This window comes from Rattus norvegicus, chromosome X (assembly GCF_021556685.1).
Source record: "Rattus norvegicus strain SHRSP/BbbUtx chromosome X, alternate assembly SHRSP_T2T, whole genome shotgun sequence".
Lineage (NCBI taxonomy): Eukaryota > Metazoa > Chordata > Mammalia > Rodentia > Muridae > Rattus > Rattus norvegicus.
In genome coordinates this window covers 125287366-125312259 of record NC_141554.1, presented here as the reverse complement: position 1 = coordinate 125312259, position 24894 = coordinate 125287366, and the positions used below count along the sequence as shown (strand labels likewise).

Here is a 24894-nt window from a genome sequence, read left to right as displayed (position 1 = left end):
GACTTCCAGGACACACATTAAATTAACGAATTGCTCATTTGAAATTGGCATCAATTCAAGCAAAGAGATTCCTTGAGAAACTCCAGACACAAGACATCTAGAAAGGTACAGTTCCTGCCATCAAACCAAGGCTGTCTCTGCATCGAGTGTCCATGCAGAAATATGGAATAAATAAAACTCTTATACAATGATGTCAAGTTAACTCCAAGCTTATGGATAATATAGGTTAGGACTTTGAATGGTCTATCAAAAAAAAATTCCTCAGCATACGGTACAGGACTTTCTTGGACAAGGAACATTACAGCGCCTTCCTTTCTTTCTGATTACAAACCAGCTCACAACCAGTGTCAACCCTAATTTGAGATCCTCTCTGGAATGAAACGGGTTTCACAGCTCAGATTCAACTTGGGGTACATTTGTCAAATGCATCCTAAAAGCAGTGGCCCCTTTGGCAACTGTCTTCTCCTTGCACGGATCCACACACATGTTTAGAACCACACCAAGCTCCTTGAGTGCCTAATCCAGCTGTGCTCAGGGCTATAAACCAAAATCTGATGGCAGAGATAGACAGACGGAACAGTGTGCATCACAGAGTGACATGTACAGCTTGGGGTAACAATTTTATTCTGGAGAACCCAATGTGCTCCCCGGAAACTCCTTCCATCGTACGTCTTCAGAACATCAACCGTGGCCCTCAAGTACTTTCTTTAGATTTGATGGGGTGGGCTCCTGTGAAGAAGAAATTAATAGTAAAGGCTGAACAAGTGGCAGCCATTTCAGTGGATTGTCACAACTATGGCGAAAGAGCTGTGGGCATTTTGTCTGAGCAGTGTGTTGAGAACTAATTAGTACTGTGTAGGCGATGACAACTGCAAGAAATGTGACATAAGCCGCACCCAAGGAACTCACCAGGAGGAAGAGCTTCAGGAGGCAGAGAGCATGGCCACTGAGTAGCCGTCATTCCTCAGTAGTGATTCCTCAGGAAACATCCAAGTTCACACCTGAGCATCTGAGGAAACTGTAGAGTATTCCAAGAAACTCGGAACTTAAATGCCCCTAGATGGTATTTACCAGGCCTATTCTTCAGAGCTCTGGGCTCCTTTTCTCTCTCCAGACCCTCTTATACCCCTGTTAAAAGTTTCTGGCTCATGCTCCACTATGTTCATAGCAGCCTTATTTATAATGCCAGGAGCTGGAAAGAACCTTCAATAGAGGAATGGATACAGAAAATGGGGTACATCTACCCAATGGAATACTACACTGCTATCAAAAAGGATGACTTTATGAAATTCATAGGCAAATGGATGGAACTAGAAAATATCGTCCTGAGTGAGGTAACCCAATCACAGATAAACACAGCTGGTATGTAGTCACTGATAAGTGGATATTACCCCAAAAGCTCAGATTACATCCAAGATACAATCCACAGACCACATGAAGATCAAGAAGAAGGATGACCAAAGTGCAGATGATTCAGTCCTTCTTAGAAGGGGGAAAAATATTCATAGGAGGGGATATTGAGAAAAAGTTTGGAGCAGAGACGGAAGGGATGTCCATTTAGAGCCTGCCCCACCTGGGGATCCAGCCCATATACATACAGCCACCAAACCCAGACACTATTGCTGATGCCAAGAAGTGCATGCTGACAGGAGCCTGATATAGCTGTCTCCTGAGAGGCTCTGCCAGAGCATGACAAACACAGAAGCAAATGCTCACAGCCAACCATGAACTGAGAACATGGCCTCTATTAGAGAAGTTAGAGAAAGGACTGAAGGAGCTGAAGGGTTTTGCAACTCCATAAGAACAACAATACCAACCAACCAGAGATCCAAGGAGACTAAACCACCATCCAAAGAGTACACATGGACAGAACCATGGCTCTAGCTGCATATGTAGCAGAGGATGGCTTTGTTGGGCACCAGTGGGAGGAGCAGCCCTTGGACCTGCCAAGGCTCAGACACCCCAGTGTAGGGAATATCGGAGGTGGGGGAGGTGGAGAGGGGGCGGGTGGCTGGGTTGGGAAACACCCTCATAGAAAAAGGGGGAGGGGATGGGATAGGGGGTTTAAGGACGGGAAACTGGGAAATGGGGTAACATTTGAAATGTAAATAAATAAAAAAGTTCAATAAAAATGTTTCTTTCTATGAGATGGGGCAGTCAGATTCACACACCTTGCCACTGTCAGTCACTTTTTTAGGTGTGTTTGATCAGGGTCTAGTTGTGCAGGTTGGCCTTGAATCAACATTGTAGCCCAATTTGTCCTTGAACTTGTGGTCCTCTTGCCTCAGCCTCTCCAGTAGCTGAGATTGCCATTAGGAGGGTTGACTTCCTTCCTCTCTTGGCCCTGAGTCCACAAAGTCTGCCACTCAACTATATCCTGGAGGTAAGGAGGACGCCCTTTGAGGACCAAGGTCAATTTTTTATGAAGCTTTGATGAAAACCAAGTCTCTAAAATGTTCACTGGCCACGCATTTTGATTCTTTTCATTAAAACTATGGCCCCAAAACACAGAAGCAATAAGGCCATTAGGTTTGAAGTTCAGAATCCTGCAGCTAAGGTATTTTCAGGGTGTTTTGGGATGGGGTTCCAGAAACTTGTGTTGGCAAATGAAAATCTTTGCCTGTTAAATAACTGTGCTTTCTTCTCCTTTCTCCAGAACTATCTGTGGTCTGCCTTTTCCTTCTCTTGGTCTATTTGTTCTATGAGTCCCTTCATAAGGGAACTCATGAAGAATCTACCTCTTCCAAACATGCCCCTCCCACCACCCTTGTTTCACTTGCTCCATGGCCTTAGAGTTCAGCAGTGTGGTAGCCTGTAGCAGACTTTTGGTTTTCTCGAAGCTGAATTGAGTGAATCTTAGAATATTGTTTTGAAAGGCCTTTTCTCTTATCACCACTTGTGGAGGGACAGCTAGTTGGGTTCTGCATTTGTTCTATGAGAACTGTGCATTGCTGCTGTGAATACAGATGGAAAGATATCCCCTACCCTTCTAGAAGGTTTTCTTTTCCTGTATAATAGCCTGGATGTTCTGAAACTCATTTTGTAGACCAGGCTGGGCTCGAACTCAGACCTCCACCTTCCTCTTCCTCCTGAGGGATGAGATTAAAGGAATGCACCACCATTGACCAGCTGTTAAAATCTATTATTTTTGACTCCAGGATTTTGGTCCCTTTGTGGAGTACACACAGGGGTGGAAATGAGGCATCATGTGATAATCTCATGTTCACTGTTTGGAAGAAGTGCTTCACTCTTCCCGTATGGCTGAACAATTTCACTTTTTCTTGATTAGTGCAATGCTCTGGGTACCTCACTAAGACTTCCTCTTTTCTGGATGGTGTTACTTGCCACCCTTCTGGGAGTGGGAAAATAGTGTTGGGTTTTTGACTTGCATTTCTTTGTTTATGTGTGACTCTAAGCATCTTCTCTTGTGTTTATGACCATCATAACCTATATTCCTAGATCAAACATTTCTTTATATCTATCTTTTGATTTTAAACCTAGATAAGTTATTGATTTCTAAATATGTTGTCTAGTTGCTGGTATTGCCTTTAACTTTTATAGTTTACTTTAATAGAAGATTTTAACTTTGAAAATTTGAAATTGCATGTGTGTTGCCTATTCTGGGGCCATTTTTCTTCATAAGACTTTATTGAAATCGTGTTCAAAAGAATGAGGTTCGGGCTGGAGAGATGGCTCAGCGGTTAAGAGCACCCGACTACTCTTCCAGAGGTCCTGAGTTCAATTCCCAGCAACCACATGGTGGCTCACAACCATCTGTAAAGAGATCCGATGCCCTCTTCTGGTGTATCTGAAGACAGCTACAGTGTACTTATATATAATAAATGAATAAATCTTTAAAAAAAAAAGAAAGAAACAAAAGAATGAGGTTCTCTCACACAGGTGTGGTGAAATAGCATTCTGTAGAAAATGTTTATAGTTAGCTGGACCTAGAAGCACAGGTCTATAATCTCAGCTACATGGGATGCAGATACAGGGAGATCGAAATTTCCAGGCTACCTAGGCTTCAGAGAAGTTGAGATTTCACCTGAAGAATTTAACGTAGTGTAATTCACTAGAAGGAGGAGGAGAAGGAGGAGGAGGAGGAGGAGGAGGAGGAGGAGGAGGAGGAGGAGAGAGAGAGAGAGAGAGAGAGAGAGAGAGAGAGAGAGAGAGAGAGAGATACAGCTTAATATTACAGTCCTTGACTAGAGTCCTTAGGCCACAGGGTAAACACACACAGACACACAGACACACAGACACACACACACACACACACACACACACAGACACACACACACACCATGCCTAAGTTGTGAATGACAGATGTAGGGATTTGTTATTTGTTCTAGAGTATGTTAGAAATAACTTTTAGAATATAGAACACTAACAACAGCCTTCCCTCACTTCCTTTAGAGGTAAAATCACTTCTAAACAATGCCCTGTCTAAAAACTACTGAAAAGGAATTGTGAAGGTGTCAGAAGAGATAGAAAATTTTAAAAACATGCACAGAGTATGCAAACTGTAGTTTATTTCCTGCATAATATGGAATATTAAATAGTTGTCCTTTTATTTTATCCACAGAAACAAGCTGGCAGAGCACATGAACGTGGATGGACAGAAAGTGAATGTCAGTCAGTCAGCCCACGTAGTTTGAAAGGGTACTCCATTCCTAGCCTAACTTAGGACATGAATGGCTTTGTCCTATGAACTATGTAATTGATGTGGGTTCTTTTCTTTTCTTCTTGGTACACTCTTGTGTGCTCTTTTCCTTCACAGAAAAGGAAAGTTTTTATTAAAATTATTGCAAAAGGCAGATCAGATCAGGAGCAGGGCTGGGACACATAATGGCTGCCATCCCGGAAGAACAAGGGAAGATGGAGTCTCTTGATCTTTATGGTCAGTGTTAACCTTTCTCCTGCCTCCAGGCTCTCTGTCTTCACCTTTCCTAGGACTTCTCTGGTCAGTTTCCTATCCTGCTACCTCTCTACCTGGTTCCTGTTGAGGGTGTCTTGGGAGAAGGGTGATGGGAGCAGGGTTCGTAGGTCATAAAGAGCATGAAGAGGCACACTTGAGTCTGGCAGAAATAATAGTTAAATGTCTATCTTATGCATTTAAGAAACAAATGTTTTAGTGACTCTGTCTGGGACAAAATGGGGAATCAGAACCTTAAATGGTGGAAAGAGAGAAGCTAGATGCTTGTTTCTAGTGCTCCCAGGAGGGGAAACCTCCTTCAGCAGGAGCAGGAAGTATGGAACTCTGGCCTGATGTTGAAGCCTTGCCTAAGGCCCTGTCGGAAACACCCTGCTATCAAAAATCTCCAGAGTTCCTTCTTCCTCATTGCTGACTTCACAATGAAGGTGATGTGTCAAAGACGGCCCTTTGCTTGCTAAGCCTGAAAATGAGAGTACATTTTGCGACTTCTGTATTTTTCCTAACAAAACGAACACTTATCAAGAGTAGCAAGGGCATCAAGAGGCATTTTCATATCTGTGGTCAGATGTCTGTATCCTATGATGTGGTAGCGGGACAGCATCAAGGACTTGGGGCCCCTCACAATCTAGACATGTCACTTAAAACTGGAAAAACTATCAAAAGCTTTAAAACGGTAGAGGAGAGGCAATGGACTCAGCTGACTCTCTACCCTGACACATAGCTGGACCTCACTGTGGGTGAATCACAGGCACATGACCATAGTCATTCCTCGTGCCTTCTTTTCCTGTGGCTCTGAAGATGAAACCCAGTGTCACAATTGTGAAGCCATCTACCACTGAACAATACCAATTGTCCCATTGAGTATTTGAATCTCGAGAAAGCAGCTGCTACACCATAGCTTCAGGCCTCAACGGCATCTGAACGCCTGCCTGTTTTCTTCATGGTGATTATCATTCAACAGGCTAAGCCGGCCCCTTTCCCCTGTGACTTCAGGCACAGCTTAATTACAGGCACTCCATATGGCATTGGTAACATAGAAGAATCCAATGCTCATGGTTCTACCAGATGAGTCTCAAGCCACGTTTTCTTGGTGGTGATGAGGGATCCCTAGGGAACCATCCTTGTACCCACCACTCTAATAATACTTTCTGAGACTGAACACAAGTGTGAAGAGCTAGGAGACAGGAACCATGAGCCAGGGGTCAGGGGCCAGGACCAGGAGCCAGGAATCAGGAACCAGGAACCAGGAACCAGGAACAAGGAACCAGGAACCAGGAACCAGGAGCCAGGAGCCAGGAGCCAGAGTTCAGGGGTCAGGGGCCAGGTGTAAGGAGCCAAGACCAGGAGCCAGGATCCAGGAGCCAGGAGCCAGGATCCAAGGCCCAAGAGTCAGGAGCCAGGATGAGCTTTACATCACAAAACTCCATCAATGGTGGCCTGTGGGGACTCACTGATGAAAGCAGAGCGGTTGGGGCATTACACCTTCACTCAGGGTGTAGCAGGGGCCTTACTGGATTAGTGTTTCCACAAGCAATTCCATGCCTGTGGTGAGAATCTCAGAATCCCAGGTGCCCAAGGAACAAGTCTTCTCCCAGGAGAATTCTGACCTCACAGATCTGACAAGAGTTTCACAGGGAATCCGCATATGCCCATGCCCCTCCCTTCACTTACTCTCTAGGCTCTTCTCTAGTTTTGGCTGACAGCTCCCTGCTTTTCACACTGTGAATCTTTCACACAAATCATCACAGGGTCCTGCATAGGGTTGCACATGTAAACGCTATTCTTAGCAACTTGATTATGTTTTGAGTCACGCTGGCCATACTAGTGAGGAATTTTCTTACCATAAACTATAAAAGTTTAATCATAGATTCAATTTAAACAAGGGAACCACTTCTTCAATAAGGAAATATCAACTATCTGGGCATTACAGACGATTCAAAACCTTTCACAGTTCTTAGGGAAAGCAAAGTATAGACATTTTGGTAAGGAGTTGAGGAACAATTCAAAACCATGGGTAAAATCTGGTTTTGCTTTACAGGGTACAGTTCTCAGCCAGGCAGTGGCACACACGCTTTTAATTCTGGTACTTAGGAAGTAGAGGCAGGCAGATCTCTATGAGTTTGAGGCCAGCCTGATCTACATAGAGAGTTCCAGGATGGCCAGGTCTACACAGAGAAATCCTGTCTCAAAAAAAAGAGATACAGTCCTTAGAAATTCTGGTATGTTGTTCCATTTATATCAATATTATGTTCCAGAATGAGATATAAAGGGTTTTTTTTGTTTTTTTCCATTCAGAGCCTCTTCATTGTTTTGAATATTATCTCATCATTTGGAATCATGATTAGTTGGGACAGTTAGCATTAACTAGCCGGAAAGCAGAGTCTAACCGAAGGATGAAATTCTCAAAATTCTCAGGCTGGGACTCTGCCATGTAGCACACAAGTGCAGCTGAAGGCTCTGGGTCAGATAACACAGTGGTCTGCCATCACTGTGTACTGAGCCAAGTTTGCTCACTCTACTGAATGCTCCACACCAGATCCCTCCGGCCTGGTTCTGTTTGTCTATACCACAGCACTTACCACCCTTAGCACACTGTGTTTGCTCATACACTCTGCTACTGGTTTTCAGGACCCTACAGCTAGAATAGAATTTCCACTCCCTTCAGTTGGTCGCCCAGTTGATACTTAATAGCTACCCAGAGAACCATCGAATGACATAAACAGGCTATGAGGTAATACCACCTGAAGGGCCCCCACCTTACTGGGCCTCCTGGTTTGATACCCTACTACTTGGAAGATGTGCCCAGGGATAGAGTCTGTGTCCTGCTGATCTTTCGGAAGTTTACTGGTTACTCCAAGGAGGCCACTGCACCTCCTTTCATCTAACTCCAGATCTTTGTCAGTGTGCAGGTTGGTAATCTGAACAAACCTCATCTTCTCAGAGAAGAATGTTTCAGCTAAGTCAAACAGTGCCAACGGGGGAGCTGGTAACTCTCTGACCTCAGGAGGAAAGAACAAAGGCTGAAGCACTGGCAACAGCATCTCAAACAGCCGGAGCAGATCATGCCTCACATTTAGCTTCTCATGAGACTTGATAACCTTGGGGAGGCAGGTGGTATCCAGCTTGTAAGTGGACAGGTCACAGATGTTGACAGCACCACAAAGGTTCTCATCTCCCTGGAGACACACTCAGAGCTGGTCATAAATCTCTGGGTCTTTATCATCCATCTGCATAGGTATCTCTTGTTATGAGCCACTGGAATACAACATTCAGAATTTTTTCATTTTCTCCTTTATGCAAGTATTGGTCACTGAACTTGTAACAGGAGCCAAACTGCTAGATCTTTGAGCAGTAAGAAGTCTGTCAAGAGGGAAGCAGATGAAGTCTATTGACAGAACAGCCACTGCTAGTTTTACAATGCTGAGCACAACATGCTTTCTTGTAGCTCAACCGAGTTTGATGTCCTGGAGAAGTATCTTGGCAATGGTGGAGACAGCCTTCTGATGTGAGAAGAAAGAAGAGTCCAGACTTGATACCAGTATCAACTTTCTTCTAGAAGAATATGGAATCATAGTCCATTACGATACTGTGGTTAAAGATGTATGTCACAAGTATTTGCGTCCTAAGGAATCTCTGGTTTCAGATGGACTGTTGAACAGGGAAATGAGCCAAGTTGCAGAAAAGTCTGTGCTTGGAGTCACTGATGAAGAGAATAAAGGCAACTGTACCCAGGCCCTCAGCTTTGTCTACTCTTACAATGTAACCCATAGTTTCACCAGTTTAACTTCTTAGATGTGACTTCATTTTTTAAGCTCTAAGTAAAATCTTCCAATTACCAGGAAGTCTTTTCTGCAAAGATAAGTTACCAATGTTGGCGGTAAACACCTCCTTTTGGTATGCATCGCTATACTCCAAAACTCCTTTTCCATGCCTTATGGCTCCAGGCCCTAATCAACTCCTGAAGTGGAATGATGAACAGCAATTTTCTTTCTTTTTTTTTTTTTTTTTCCGGAGCTGGGGACCAAACCCAGGGCCTTGCGCTTGCTAGGCAAGCACTCTACCACTGAGCTAAATCCCCAACCCCAAACAGCAATTTTCTTAATCGGACTTTTTTAACTATTTGAAGATAGAAGATCCACCCTAAATCTGGGCCATATGTTCTGGTGGCAGCCCACTTAAAAAGACGTGGAAGAAGTAAGCGTTTGTTTTGATTTTTGCCTGCTTGCCCTCACTATCATTGGCGAGTTCATCTATCTTGTTGGTGAGACCCTTCTTCACTGGCTATAAAAAGGCTGAGAGAAAAATATAAAATAAAGTGTGGATGTTGGGGATCTGCTCCATCCACCAAATATATGTATGTGTGTATATGTCTGTATGTACATACATATGTGTGCATGTATATAAGTAATGCATAGGTATACATGTGCATATGTGTCTATGTGTGTAAGTATGCGTGTATACTTGTGAAATTGACAAAACATGTGGTAGAGCCTGGTCGTGTGTGTGTGCGCGCGTGTGTGTGTGTGTGTGTGTGTGTGTGTGTGTGTGTGTGTGTGTGTGTGTGTTTGTGTATGTATGACCTTCTCTCTAGTCTTTTCTTTTTCACCAGCCATTTAAGAGTTAAAAGAATTCAGAGTTTTTCTCCAGACATTCTTGCTGGCCCCAGATAAATTAAGTTTTTCTCCTATAGTAAGTGTTAACAGTGTAAATGTTATTAGAAGGGGCAGGGGGCAATAGGGGCGTCAGTTGCTACCAGCACCAACCCCAGTCACCAACACCATACCTCACTGCCTTCCTCAGTTACCTGGATGTTGAGCTGGCTTTCGGCACTGCACCTAGCTGACTGAAGTGTGGCAACCAGGATATAAGTATTGTGTATAAAAGACAAATGGCTGTAAGGCTTGGGCTGCAGGATTTGGGTAAGTTACTGCAGCTACCAGCCAGCTTAAAAAAAAAAAAAACGACTTTCCTTTTGGCTTTAAGAGTACTAATTTCTGGTGGGCTTTCCTTGCGCCAATGATACTAAAGGATCCAGAGTGGAACATGGTGTTTTGGTTAAGAATTGCCCTCCATAGTCTCTGGATTTGAATACACAGTACTCATTTGCTAGCCTTATTTGAGCAGGCTTAGGACCGGTAGCCTTGATGAAGGAAGGATGTCAATGGTGTGAGTTTGAAAGCTCAAAGATTAGTACCACTTCGCGTTTGCTATCTCTGCCTCCTGCTTATAGTTCAAGATGTGAATCCTCAGCTCTCAGCTTCCAGCCATTATGCCTGTTGCCTGCTGTCCCTGCCATTATGGACCCTAACCCTCTAGAACTGGAAGCCCCAAATAAACTCATTCTATTAGCTGCTGTGTTTTATCAGAGCAATAGAAACTCTGACCAAGACAGTATTGCACCAAGGCCAGAAACGTCAACTGAGCTGCAACTTGGAGACTCATGTCCTGCACCTTTCTTACAAGCATGTTCACTATAACCTTGCACTTCTGCTACTGATATATGTCACAGGCTCAACCCACAGCAACTGTCAGTGAGGAGGGCCATTTATGCCTTGAGACATTATCATCTGAGCTAACCATCAGAAGTAAACCCTTCAAGGATAAATGCCACACCTCTATTTTTGTTTATGAACTGCAACGATCATCTCAGTCTGTAGAGGCATATAGCTTCATGTACAAGAGCCAGGGCATAGGGCTTCCTCTAGGCTGTATTTCTGATATCATCTTTTTGCTTGGTCTGGGAGTCAAGGAAGAACAAAGAGATATGGTCAGTACCTGGATTGGACCAGTACTTTCCCGATATCCAAGAAGCCAGTGTTGCCCAGGAGAGGTAAGAGAACAGACTGCCCATTTGCCAGCTTACTCTGGATCTTTTCACTGTTCCTTCCACAAACTCCTGTGATTCTTTCTTTCATGCTTCCTCCCTCCCATCACTGTGAAGGCAGCCATAATGTTGTTGACTTGAGAGGGAACAACCAAAAAAACAGTGTATAGGGTCAGTCTGCTAAGGGAGAAGCAGCAGCAGCAGCAGCAGCACCAGCAGCAGCAGCACCAGCAGCAGCAGCACCAGCAGCAGCACCAGCACCAGCACCAGCACCAGCACCAGCACCAGCACCAGCACCAGCACCAGCACCACCGGCAGCAGAAGTTGAGGGAATAGAAAATTTCCAGAAGATTGGGGAAAATGAGAAAGAAGAGGAAAAGACCATGTTTGTACTGATGCTCAAGACTTCATGGACCATAGTGGTTCCGAGGATGGTGGCACAAGCACCTGTGGCTGGGGCATCAGCAACAGAAATCAGAGCCCTTCACTGAGGGCACAGAGAGCAAAATACAGCTTGCATACTGATAGCTTCTTCGTGCCCACATTCTCAGTTACAACAAGGTAAATTGACTGTCCTGCTTAGCTCACAGTTTGCTAGGAGTACAAGCTGGTTCATGGTGGCATTTGGCCACTCTCCAGGTCCTTTTCTTCCCATACTAAAATAAAGCGAATTGGAGACTCCATATTGTCTGGGCTCATTTGTCCTTTGGTTGTGTTTTGGTAGAAATGACAGTATGCCAGTTGATTTATGTGAGTGGGGGAAAGCCACTAATTTTTCTTCCCATATTTAAGTGAATATGGTTTGAAATGTTTGAACAGTGCTTATTATTATTATAAACAAAGTCCTATTAGAAAGGGGAGAGAAGGGCTGGAGAGATGGCTCAGCAGTGACTACTCTTCAGAGAACCTGGGTTCAATTCCCGGCACTCACATGGGAGCTCACAACTGTCTATAATTCCAAGATCTGACACCCTCACCCAGATATACATGCAGGCAAAACCTCAATGTGCATAAGATTAAAATAAATAAATTTTTAAAAAAGGAGAAAAGGAAGAGAAACTTGAGGTATGGCTGAGAGTGTATATGGTTGAATTCTGCCTCTGTTTGAAGTCTGCTAAATATTTTTAATCATTGATTCTCTCTTGATTAATTTTTGTATTTTTAACTGTATTAGAAAATAATTAATATTAATAATTTTTAATAATCTAACCTTAAATTGATGCCTGAGGGGAAATTTCTGAAAGTGAATATTTTAGTTTCCTTTCCTATTACTTAGGCAAAATACCCCCACCAAAACAACTTAAAGGTAAAAGGGTTTGTATTTAGCTCACAATTCCAATCCATTAATCCTGGAAGTACAGATGGTAGGGATTTGAATGAAGCTGATAGTCACATCATGTGCATAGTCAAGAACATAGACTAATGAATGAATGCATACATGTTAGAGTTCAGCTAACTTTCACCTCATTCAGTTCAGAGCCCAACCCATGAAATAGTTTCCACCTACATTCAGGGTCTTTCCACCTCATTTAACCCAATTAAGGCAAAGCTGCACAGGCATGGCCATAGGCCTGACTTTTAACAATCTTTCACTGAGACTCCCTTTCCAAATTGATCTCATTGTGTCAAGTCCATAATTAAAAATTAATCCTCATGGAGAGCTTCACGGTGAATGTTAGAGAATAAGTGGGGACATGGGGACTTGACAGGAGAAACATTTACAAATATTGACAGGACTTGACATGGACTTCAACTATTTCACTTGATCTGCAATGCCAGGCCTGAACGTGTGCAGCCTTTGCCCTCAGGAAGAGCCTTGTAAGATGGATGCACGTGACTGACCGAAGCCAGAGTGTGGGTCAACATACCCCATGGCAGCCATCTGGAAGGGCAGCCATTGCAGAAGTTGCATCTGGCTTTTTTGCTCCAGACATGATGAAGTTGCTCTGTTGTTCAACACCCTGTGCTTTGCAAAGTAAGATCAAAACTTTTCAGACTTTTCAGACACAGTGGCACAAGAAAGCCTCCGCATATGGAAACGAGCCGTCTCCAAGAGGAACATGATTTCCTCAAGGAACAAAGAATATCACAGAACCACATTTATTCTTCATGTACATCTTTATATGCCTTGAAAAATATGAACATATGTGTTCTAAATCAGAAATGTTGAATCTCATGTGTATATACGTATATAAACTATATATGCATGTATGTGAAATACACACATATATGAAATGTATAAAGTGTTTGATTGCTAAAACCAGTGTCCTTTAGATAGTGATTATATGTGTTAGTCATATTAGGGTTACATATGACATAGAAATTATTCATATTGATAGCAACTCCATGATACCAACTTATCTTCAGTAGTAAAGTTTAAGCTTAAATTCTATGCTTTAGGAAGGAATTTATAAGTCTTCAGGTCCTGGAGTGAGGAAATAATCCCATTGGCTGTTTCGTTAAATGGTCTTTAATGGAAACAGGAAAGCAGCAATTCCACATGTCTGGTCCTCTTTGCATTGTGTTAACTGTTCAGTAACATCTCAGAGACTGACAGCACCATTTTTGCTTGTATTTTTCAATCAGTTGGTGTTCTGTACATATTTAGTTATATTTGACCATTTCTCTCATCCCCTCCTTTTCTTCTCTTGCCCCTCCTTTCCTCCACCTTCCAGCCTTATCCCATTCCTGCTTAAACTTTTTTCTACTTCTCTTATGTCTTTTTGCATTGTAATATCACATATACCATGTCACTTTTCCTCTCCCACTCACTTTAAGTTTCTTCCTCCCTCCCCATGGGTCCCTTTTTTTTGTGGTTTTTTTTTTTTTTCGGAGCTGGGGACCGAACCCAGGGCCTTGCGCTTCCTAGGCAAGGGCTCTACCACTGAGCTAAATCCCCAACCCTCATGGGTCCCTTTTTACTTTCCTGGCATCTACACATATTAACTACCACATAAGTATACATGAATAAAAATTAGAAGTTAGAATCTGTCTGTGAGAAAGAATATATGCTATTAGCTTTTATAAGCCTAGGTTTCTTCACTCAATGTTTTTCCAGTACCATCTGTTTTCCTGAAATTTTCATAATTTTGTTTTTATTTATAAAATTTCATTGTTTATATGTATCATATCCTAGTTGGTTTTATTGGTCTTACTTGTAAGGGCATAGAGTCAACTAGAGAATTATCCATTGACATATTGTACAGATCACACTATGGTTTAGGCATGTTTGTAGAGGATTGTCTTGATTGTTAATTGATATAGGAGAGACAAGCCCACTGTGAGCTGTACCATTCCCTGAGCAGGTGGTCCTGGCCTGTGTTAGAAAGCTAGCGATGTATGAACCTATGAAGGAGACAGCAAGCAATGTTATTCTATGGTTCCTGCCTCTAAGTTCCTGCTTGAGTTCCTTCCTTGGCTTTCCTTAGTGATGATCTGTAACCTGTAAACGGAAATAAATCTTAGCATCCCCTAGGTTGTTTTTAGTCAGAGTGTTTTATTACAGCAACAGAAAGTATCATATATTTTCATTACCCAATTGATACACACCTAGGCCTATTCTACTTTCTTGCTTCTGTTAATATGGAAAATGGTTAATTGTACCGCAGTGCCTGACACAAAGCTGGTGCTCATTGAGGGTTTGGGAAGATGAATGAGTGTTGCTCAGGCAGGGTTTTTTTTTTTTGCAGTGCTAGGAATGGAATATGAATTCTAAGCAACCACTATAATCCTAATCTTCAACTTCGTCCCTTCATATAATTAAAAATAAGAAGTATTCCATGCAATCTAAATGGTCAGTGACATACAAAATTATCTTATGCATTCTCTGATTATGACTCTAATAAGTTAAACCAATCTACTTGAGATTATAACATTAGGTATTTTATTTTATTTTATTTGACTTGGTCTCACTATGTGGCCTTGGCTGAACCTGAACTCATTATGCAGACTCTGTCAAACTCAAAGATGTCTGGCTGCCTCTACCTTCCCAAGTACTTATAATGCACTATCTCTACTTCTTACTGAAGCTTGGGGACATGATGCTGTGAGACTGTGCTTGTCTGGCATGAGTCTGATCCCCAGCACCTCTAAAACAGGCCATGATGATGCAAAGCTGTAGTTCCAACTCTGCGGAGGTGGAAGCAGGAGGATCAGAGGTTCAAGGTCATCCTTGTCTAAAGATGGCTCAGTGGTTAAGAGCACTGACTGTTCTTCCAGAGGACCTGAGTTCAAATCCCAGCAACCACATGGTGGCTCACAACCCCTCTTCTGGTGTGCCTGAAAACAGCTACAGTGTACTCATATAAATAAAATAAATAAATCTTTAAAAAAGAAAGAAAGAAAATTGAAGGCCAACATGGGGTACATTAGCCCCCTCTCAGTAAACAAAACACAGGAACTATTCTGAAGTTTGGTGATTTTCTTTTTATGAGCTAAGAGACTTGTTTTATTTTAGTAACAGTTGAGTCTGCTGTCCCACCAGTGCTCCTTCTAAAGATAATTAGAGAACAATAACTAGAATATATTGAAATAAGAAACAAAGTTATGCACAGTAAGGTAAGATCATGTGGTCATCTAAATGAACATGTGAGAAATTCCATACCCTGGAGATAAGTATGTTTACTTCATAGACAGGCTCAAAACTCAACAATGCTCCAGAGAATAATTTCAAAGAGCAAGAATCTGTTTTCACAACAAAATAGACATAAAGATGGGCTGACATTTAACTCTCAAAGATAGAGTACAAAATTAAGTACTAAAACCTAGCAAAATATGTATTTAAACTGAAGTCAATGTAAACTTGAATTCCCAGTGGGCACAATTAAAAACTTGCTTCTTGATTTTAAGAACATTCCAAAATTTGGTATGATAATCATAAAACTTTGACAAAATAAATATTTCAATGACTTGCACTGAGACCACAGCCATCCATTACTAAGCCTGCCAAGAGACAGTTTCACTCTTTTCCCCAAGAAACCATAACACTAGCAAACTCCCAGTAGAAACAAATACTGAGGGCTTTTAATCAGAAGTGAACATTAGTTTAGAGCTATGCTTAGAGCACTCTTTACATATTTAAGAATATTCTTTTACCTATCATCCTTCTAGTTGCTTAAAAATCACAATTTCTCCCCTATAATGTTACCAACTTAATATTGTTGTAGTGTAAAACTGTATCTCACCATAGGAGCCAAGAGATGTGTGGTCATAGGACCATTTTCTAAAACGTAACTAGAGAAAACAATTACGAACTTGGGACTGACACAATCAAAGTACTGCTTTGAGGTTAAAAATATTAATAGGCAACCATAGAATCCCATCCTCAGAAAGTTTTATAGAAAAGCAGAAGAAAAGTAATTGTTTAATACAAATAGATTCTATAGCTCCTTCAGGCAACAGAAGAATCCCCACACCTGTAATGTCAACTAGGAAGACCAGCAGGTACCCAGGGAGCCTGAATTTCGACAGGAGCAGGTGGTGTGTCTGGAGCTGGCAACAGAAAGTTAATTTTCTCTAGTGGTGGCAGAGTCTGGAACCTCTGGGGCTACTGATGATTTCTGATGTCATGGATCATAAAATAGGACCTGAATTACTCCCTAAGCTCGTCTAATTTATAGCCTTGGCAGAGGGCAGAAATCCATCTCATGTCACAGGCACGTGTTGCTGCTCAGCTCTGACATAATCTGACACCAGCAAAAGAAGCCTGTTTTCACCATCTGGCCATAAGAACTGATCTCTTTCACATGTGATCATCATGTCTACTGGGGCTGAGGAGACAGTTTAGTTGGTAAGGCGTTTGTCTTGTAAGTGTGGGGACACATGGAAACATGAATTCAATCCCCAGAAGCCATGCATAAAAGCCAGAAGTAATGGCATGTCCTTGTAATCCTAGAGCTGGGGAGGTGGGAAAGGCAGGTTCCCAACCACCCAGTCTAGATTACTTGAGTTCCTGTTCAGTGAATGACCCTACCTCAAAAGACAAGTGCACTAGAGGAACAGCATCCAAGGTCCTCTGACATGAACACACACACGCACGCACAGACATATGCACGAACGCATGCACACACACCTTCTAGCCCATGTATACTTCCTACACGAACATGTATTTGGGCACATACACACAATAGGTTCACTGTGGATATGTTGAGACTGTACATCCAAAACAATTTGAATGTACTCAATAGGTAATGGTTTCTCCTTCAGTGCATCTTCAAGGGATGTTGGCCTAACTTTTATAATTTTTGTGTTGTACCTAAAAGTAAGATTCCCACATACTTCCCCTTCTCCCCTCTGCATATACACACTTAAACATTGTCTTCTCCAGTGTTTCTGGAAAAAATAAACAGATCTATTATGAAGGGGAGGTTGATAAAAGAGACTATGTTGTCAGAAAAAGCCCACCTTTACACTTGAGATATACCTGTGATATGTTCAGTGGTGTCGCCCATGGAAAAGAACTTTGTCATACTTTTTAAAATGGCATTTTCTTGATAATTTACACATATATTATACTAATACTCCCCCCAAAGACTCATGAAGCAAATATATTGAGATTTCACCACTTTATTGCAATTAAAAGAGCTGAGGAGATAAGAGTAAGATAGGAGGGGGGAGTGGTTAGAACAATGGGTTGGTGGCAGCAAAATCTCATCCGCTTCTGGGCAAAGGTGGTTCTCTAGTTCTCCTCCGCAATCTTTAGGGAAAGGTGCAGCTACAGTGAGCACCATGAGGAGCACTTCAGAGCACTTACATCCTCAGGCATTTCCTGTACTTGGCTCTCCTACTCTTAAACCAATTCTATAATGAAAGAGAAAAAGCAGTTGCCTTAGTGAACCAAATAGAATCATAACTAAAGAACCATCATATAAGTTTATAGGATTTTTACATTCTATGAAAGAACCTTCTCTCTTGCAATTCCATGAGGAGCACTCCAAAGCCTGAATGTTTATAAACGCCCTCCATGAGTTTTAGTGTAGTTTATTATTTAAAAAACAATTCATTAACACCTAAACTACACTAATGTGAAAGATTTATATATCCTCTACATAGCTATATTATTTGTACAACTATTTGTACATATAATGAATATGTATTTTGTAATTTAGAACATGTATTAATAATTTATTCATAATTACATAACATAATAGAATCTCCTTATGTGCAAGGAATAAAACAGGTTCTGTGATGGCTAAAGAAAGTCCATTTTGTGCTAGGCATCCATCTTGGTATCCACCAACCATTTGTCTCTGACTCCAGTCCCTGGAAGATAACTTTCCAGTAACCCTGACTCAGTGACCCCCACCCCAAAGTATACAGCCAAAACCATTTATTTTGTTATGATATAACTAACTACTACTTTTTGGCTTCTGTAATAGGCCTGTGCAGACATTCAAGGATTATTTTGAGGCTTTCTTGACTACCTAATCTTGGCAGAGCAGAACAGTTCTTGGCGTGCTTCTGCAAGATACTCAAGGCCTTCTTTTGGTTTCCCTTTAAAATTTTTTTCCTCACTCATTTTCACTGGGCAAACTCAAGTTTGGCTCAGAGATTGTTGTCCTACCAGCAGCTTTAATAAATTTAACTAACTATAATCCAGATTGAGACTGTATCCCCATGGGGTCATGAACTCCATACGGTTCAATACTATATACTTTTTTTCCACTTAGAAAGTCATGTTCCCCCTGAAAGTGAGACATTTTGGTATTGTGGAATTTTCTTATCCATTTTCCTTGTGTAAACCCCACAAAATTCAAAACCCACTTCCCAGCTGGGCATGGTACCATATGCCTTTAATTCCAGCAGAGGCAGGTGGTTCTCTGTGAGTTCGAGGCCAGCCTAGTCTCACAGTAAGTTTCAGGATAGCCAGGCCAATGTAGAGAGACCCTGCCTCAGAACAAAACAAAGTACCTTCATTTCCCAAATATAGAACAGTAAAAAACAAACAACAAACAATACAACTTCAGTCATTGGACAAAGGTATTCACCACCTGAATAGTTCTAGAAAGGCTATCTTTTTTATAGTTACTGACCTCCACTCTGGATTCTGTCACACCTATCCATCTTGCGAGCTCCCTTCTGTGGGCAAAAGTTGAAAATATTCAGTATTTAGCCTGATGGATAAAATAAAAGTACGAAGGGCATTTATATCTGTTTTTAAATGTTTGGCTCCATTTCCCTTCTGTGACATTCACCTTGAGGATTTTGAAACTTTTAAAAGATATTTCTACCAACAATTATCTTTTCTATCTACTATAGATAGAAATGTGAAAAACTGAATATGTCACTAAGACACCCAGATACAATTTGAAAATGAGTGAAACAGAAAACGTCACATGAAATGTTACTGACATAAGCACATAGTGATGCCTGGGACTCGGCCCACAGAAAGAAAAGAGAACAAAAAGCTGTGAACCAAAATACACAGAGGAAAGAAGGTTTTACAAACTTTGTTGAGCTGGAAAGAAACAATAGAAGAAAATGAATTAATAGAAAACACATGGGCATTTCTAACATTTAATTACCATGCAAAAAACATCCAACCTACTGATTGGATACTAAATACTAAAGCACAAAATAATAAAACCACAGCAGGCACAAAACAATGTTGAAAGCTCTCACAAGCCTGGCATCACAGGTCTGTATTGCTAGAAAGAGGAGGAAGGCTGAGCCAAGAGGCTTACTGAAAGTTCCAGGCAAATCTGGGCTGTACAGTGAGTTCCTCTATCAGCAAAGGCAGGGAGAAAACAAGGGGGAGGGTGGGGAGGGAGGAAGGTGAAGGGTGAAGTAGGAGAAGGGAGGAGGAAGAAAAGGGCGAGGGCAGGAGGGGAGGAGAGACGAAAAATAAGGTAGTGGTGTTGGCCTCTTGTTATCCCAGCTCCTGAAAGGCTTGTTTTTGTTTGAGGTGTCCTGTGGCACAAGCCTTTTGGAGCTATGTAGCTGACGATGACCTTGAACTTTCTATCCTCATTCTGCCACCTCCCATGTGCCCAAGTGCTGTGAATACAAACAAAGACTACCACCAATGGCTTTGATTGGTTGGTTGGTTGGTTGGTTGATCAGGCTATAGAGCAAGATGTCCTGGAATTTGCACTGAGCCTATTGCTCAGGCTACAAGTCATTATGCCCAGAGCTTTATCTTGCTTTTAGGAACAGTTTTGCTTTTCTTGAGTAGAAATTTTAAGGAGAAGAATACACCCTCCCCCATCCTGCAAACTAATCAGCAGTTAACAATCCAAGCAGTAATTAAGAAAAATGTTCCGACACACTTATAAAAATATAATGTGATGCCAAAACTACACAATGTACAGTTCCATTTTAAATAAAGACCACCCTGTATTTCCTCAGCCATTTTCAGACTTTACACCCCTGTTCAAACCTTACTTTGATTCATTTAAATACTGCAGGGAAATATCTTCATTCCTGTTAGCCTTCCCCCACCTCACCCCAGAACCCAAGTGCAAAAGAATAGAGTGTGGGAGCCAATGGTGTGCAGGTAGATTCTATTTTGGGAGGGGAAGAAAAGATCCAAATGCCTCTCCGGAGCATTCACAAGCCAGACAATGTTCTTACCGGGCTGCAGCACTAGGATAGTGATTACGTTCGAAAATGCGCTCCAGCTCCTGGAGCTGGAACTCGGTGAACCTGTGGCGGTTGCGGGACAGCTGGCCTGGTAGACGTGGGGAAGCCTGATGGCCTTTTGTGCTCCCAGGGATTGGCTCCTTTTGTTGGCCTTTATCCTGGTCATTGCTGCTGGTCCCGCCATCCTGGCTTCTGTCATCTACAGAGGCTGAGGCTGAACTGCCAGCAGGAGTTATTTCATCTCTGGATTCTTCTTCATTTGCACCTTCTCCTTCTGTAGCTGTGGTGTCCAACATAGGGTAGCCCTGTACAACTTCTTTCTCCTCTCTCTCCTTTATATCCTGTAAAACTATCCACGCAGCTGCTTCTGAAGGAGGAAACAAGGAGAGAAATGACCAGGGAATCAGAGTCCAGGGTGAGTGGGGAGAGACAAGGAAGGGTTGCAGACTGAGCCGGCAAGTATCTGTCCATTTTAGTCTGTAAAATGACAGAGGTAATTAAAGTACATGTCCCATCCATATACTCACCATTGCTTTCTTTAATTTGATCATCTCTCAGATGAGAATACTGGGTGACTTCTTGAGGTTCCATAGCTTGGATGCTGTTGATGGTGCTCCTACTTCTGGAAATTCTGGGCTTAAACATTAAGCTTAAGAACAAAAGCATCGACCCATGACCTGGAAGTGTTCTCTTCTGGCCTGGTCCAGGTTACAATGTATCTAGTCAGTCACAGCCATCCTCTCTTGCCTGCCTTCTTAGTGCTATTTACTGTGGGTTGAGTGTGTTCAGATAAAACCAGTGACAGCAGTTTGGGGTTGCGATGAGCAGAGCGTGCTTTCAAGAAGGGCACAACCCGTGGGAATGTGGTGGACACAACCCGTGGGAATGTGGGGGTGTAAAATTGGGCTTCTAAGATGCAGGCCCGCTGATTACTCTGGCCTTGGTGAAGTATCTTCCCAGAGAAGGGAATATGCTGAACTGTTACAACAAATTTTCAGGGAATAAGAACAGAACCCAGGAGCTCAGGGGTTGGTGATCACCTCTTGGTCTGCTTCTCTACATCTGGAAGCGAGTACCTGACAGAATTAAAGGAAATATGATCACATAGGAGTCCTCTGCCTCTGAACATTCACAAAGACAGAAGTTGGAGCCTAGGCACCATCCAGGGTCTCCAGCTGTAAGATATAGAAAAGGGTATACATATACAGAGGCTGCTGACTGCTCAGAAGACCAAGCACAGGAACTCACATCTGCTGAGGCACTGGGGCAATTTACATTGTCTAGCATTGCTAAATACCGTTAAGATGCCTTACAACCTATTAGCATGACCAGTTATGTGCTGGGATTCCCTTGAGCCTATGTTGTAAAATCCTTCCTAAGACTTTATATGACTAAGTGAATGTGTTAAGAGTCACCTTTTATCTACATGGTATCTTAAAAGGGTGATTATGTATAGATCCATGTGTGTGCATGTGTTCATGTGTATGGACATGTGTATATGCAGGCACATCTTTAGGAACTCTGGCCATAACCTTTGAGAGGTCACAAATGAGGCTAGACTAGCACTGATCAGCAAGGCCTAGGAACTTGTAGACCTTGATCCCATCAGTGCTGAGATGATAAATGAGCATAAGAATGCTTGCAGTTGATGTGGGTATAGGAATCGAACTCAGCTCTTCATGCTTGTACACTTTACTAAATGAGCTATCTCCTCAGCCTGCCTTGTCTTTCCTACCTGGCAGCAGGCGGTTTGGGACACTGTCTCATCACTGTGAATGCAGCAGGGTCACTAAAGAAATAAACCACATGGCACAAGCTGTTTTCTAAGTGTTCAGGTACCTTGGGCAGACAGAAACGGACAGGGTATGTTCAGTGTTGGAGTACATGGCTAAAACCACGTAATTATTATTCAAGTCTAGTTCAATGGTACAACTGATTTAACTGGAGTTACATACAGGAGCAGAGGTGTGGGCTTGCTAACAGTAGGCTGAGCAACTTACAGGCCAGTAAAGCGCAAAACAAAAGTCCTCTATAGATATGTAGAAAGCCACAGGCTACCGCGGGCTACATGAGATCCTGTCTCAGAAAAAGATCAAACAAATATATAAATCCCAATCACCAGGAGCAACGACAAGAAGCAGAGAGGAAGAGACAGAAAGGCAGGGAGAAACAGGGAGGAAACAAACAGAGGAACAGTACGGCAAATACACAGAGAGAACGCCATTTTGATTTGACAAGCCATCACTTTGTTATTTGGATACTTTGCAGGTTATGAAATGTTCTATGCAGGTAACATGGCATGTTCAAAACATGTTCTGAATCTGTACAGTAAATGTATAAGGCAATAAAAGTATACATATTTTGTCAGTCAATGTCACATGATCAATATGTGGAATATCTCACAAATGAGATAAAAATAAAAGTGTATTTAACAATTACAGTTGATCAAGCATGGGATATATAATGTTATGATGAAAATTGTGAAAGTTTGGGAAGGTTTTCTAAAATAAACAGAAATGGAAAACTTGAATGAACCTATAGGAATTGAATGTAACATTTCCAGAGCTGAATAGAGACAAATTCAGTTAATTACTAATCAGGAAGTTTTCTTTTGTTTAAGTATTTTTAGGGATGTGCACGAGCGTGCATGAGTCTATACAGGTATGCGCAGGCATATGTAGGTGTCCGATGTGGGTGCAGAAAACCCAACGTGGGTGGTGAGCAACAGCAGTGGATCCTGCTAAACACTGAAGCAGCTGTGCAGTCATTCAGATGAGGAAGTTTTACATGAAAAGCTGGCACAGTGTATTTGATGGTCCAGGATGAACAGCTTTGACCTAAGCCAAGTTTGCAATCTTGGTAGGTCTGGCAGGAATCGCCTAGTGGGCATGGACTCCAGTGTGAGAAGCAGCACACACATGGCCCCGCCTCCCTCTCTCTCTCTCTCTCTCTCTCTCTCTCTCTCTCTCTCTCTCTCTCCCCTCTGTGTGTGTGTATGTGTGTGTGTGTGTGTGTGTGTGTGTGTGTGTGTGTGTGTGTGTGTGTGTTTAAGAGTAGGAGGTGGTAGATAACTATGAGGCACCTGTTTCCTGACAGCACTACCCATGAACATCTAGGTTCACAGCAGTGGTGATAACATGCCCAAGGTCTGTGCAAGCTCCAGGCAAACAAATTTAGAGTTAGGCATGAAGTCCAACAGCGGCTGACAAGCCTTCACAATTGATAGCTGTTGGGGAAGGGAGAGTCAGTGTCCTTTAAGCTGCAGTCCTGGGTCGGTTGGCCATGCTGCAGTGGATGGCTGAACAACCAAGGGTGTGGGCAGCACCAGTAGGACATGAGGAGGTTCACAAAAAAATTAAGGGACACCAAATGGGGTGCAGAGGGGGATGAATGGCTCTGAGAGGAATTGCTGAAGAATGTGGGGGTGAATATGATCAAAATGCATGGTACAAAATCGTCAAAGGGCACTGGGCCCAAGAAATCTCCTTTAGAATGGGTGCTCAGGGCAGTCCAAGTGACTCCCAAAACACTGACGATCGATCTTGCCCTTGGATGCCCCTATAGGTGACCCCTATTTCTGAAGACATGACACAGCAGCTGGACATCTCCTGAAAATATCCTCCTGTGCGTCTAGCTTCCATGCTATGAGAAAATGTTACGCACCCTGCCGAGGGAGAAAAGCAATTAACAGTGCTACCCAAGGATGACACTGGGTCTGAATCACAACAATGACCAGTGTGAAATATGCACAGGGGTGTAAGAATCAACACATATTAGTGAAGGCCATCAGCTGTCTCCTTGGCCTTTTATTGTGCCCTCAACCAAAGGGAAACCATCCCCAGTCCTACAATCCGGGCTGACACCCCAGGGCCCCTGAGGTCATGGATCGTGGAAGAGAATACACTACTGCCACTTTGATAGACCCGCATAATTCAGAACTACATTAGAAATCTTACCCTTATATCCTTAGATAAGTGTGATTATCTGAAGTGAAAACTTAAGGGATCTTTGGAAAGTCACTTGTATTGGATGGTGTTTGGCTGGGGCAAACATGTGACAGTGTTTTCCTGAAGTGGACACAGGTGAAAGACTAAGGCACACTCATGAAGGAACATTTAGCTGAAGCAGACACAGGAGAGAGGATGTTCTGCTGAAGCAAGCACCTGAAAGGACACATGATTGTTTGCTAAACACAGGCATGTATTGGTACGGCTTACATTGCATAGTGGAGCTCCATTTGTCAGGACTCCATAGAGAGAAACACAAACACACACACACACACACACACACACACACACACACACACACACATTATAAAAACTTCTGTTGATGTGCTGCAGTTTCTTGATGCCTCCACAGACTTAGGCTGATTGACGGAGTGATGTCAGATGACACAAGATGTGTGCTGAGGCAATACACATGCAGAGTGAAGACGCGTGCAGAGTGAAGACGCGTGCAGAGTGAAGAAGCGCGCAGAGTGAAGACACACACATGCCGAGTGAAGACACGTGCAGAGTGAAGACGCGCGCAGAGTGAAGACACGTGCAGAGTGAAGACA

General features: G+C 42.5%; 1 protein-coding gene and 1 pseudogene across 1 annotated transcript; both read right to left on the bottom strand.

The window, feature by feature from the left end:
- Positions 1 to 7617: 7617 nt before the first annotated feature.
- On the bottom strand, positions 7618 to 10848 carry Ift52-ps1 (intraflagellar transport 52, pseudogene 1; annotated as a pseudogene).
- Positions 10849 to 17303: 6455 nt separating this feature from the next.
- On the bottom strand, positions 17304 to 20927 carry Rhoxf8 (Rhox homeobox family member 8). The gene is made up of 4 exons (NM_001025776.1): positions 20864 to 20927; positions 20328 to 20703; positions 18788 to 18833; positions 17304 to 17555 (listed from the first exon to the last, which is right to left on the bottom strand). Exons 1-4 carry the CDS (start codon positions 20925 to 20927, stop codon positions 17505 to 17507), a joined length of 537 nt encoding a protein of 178 aa, NP_001020947.1. The 3' UTR covers positions 17304 to 17504.
- Between the last annotated feature and the right edge of the window lie 3967 nt (positions 20928 to 24894).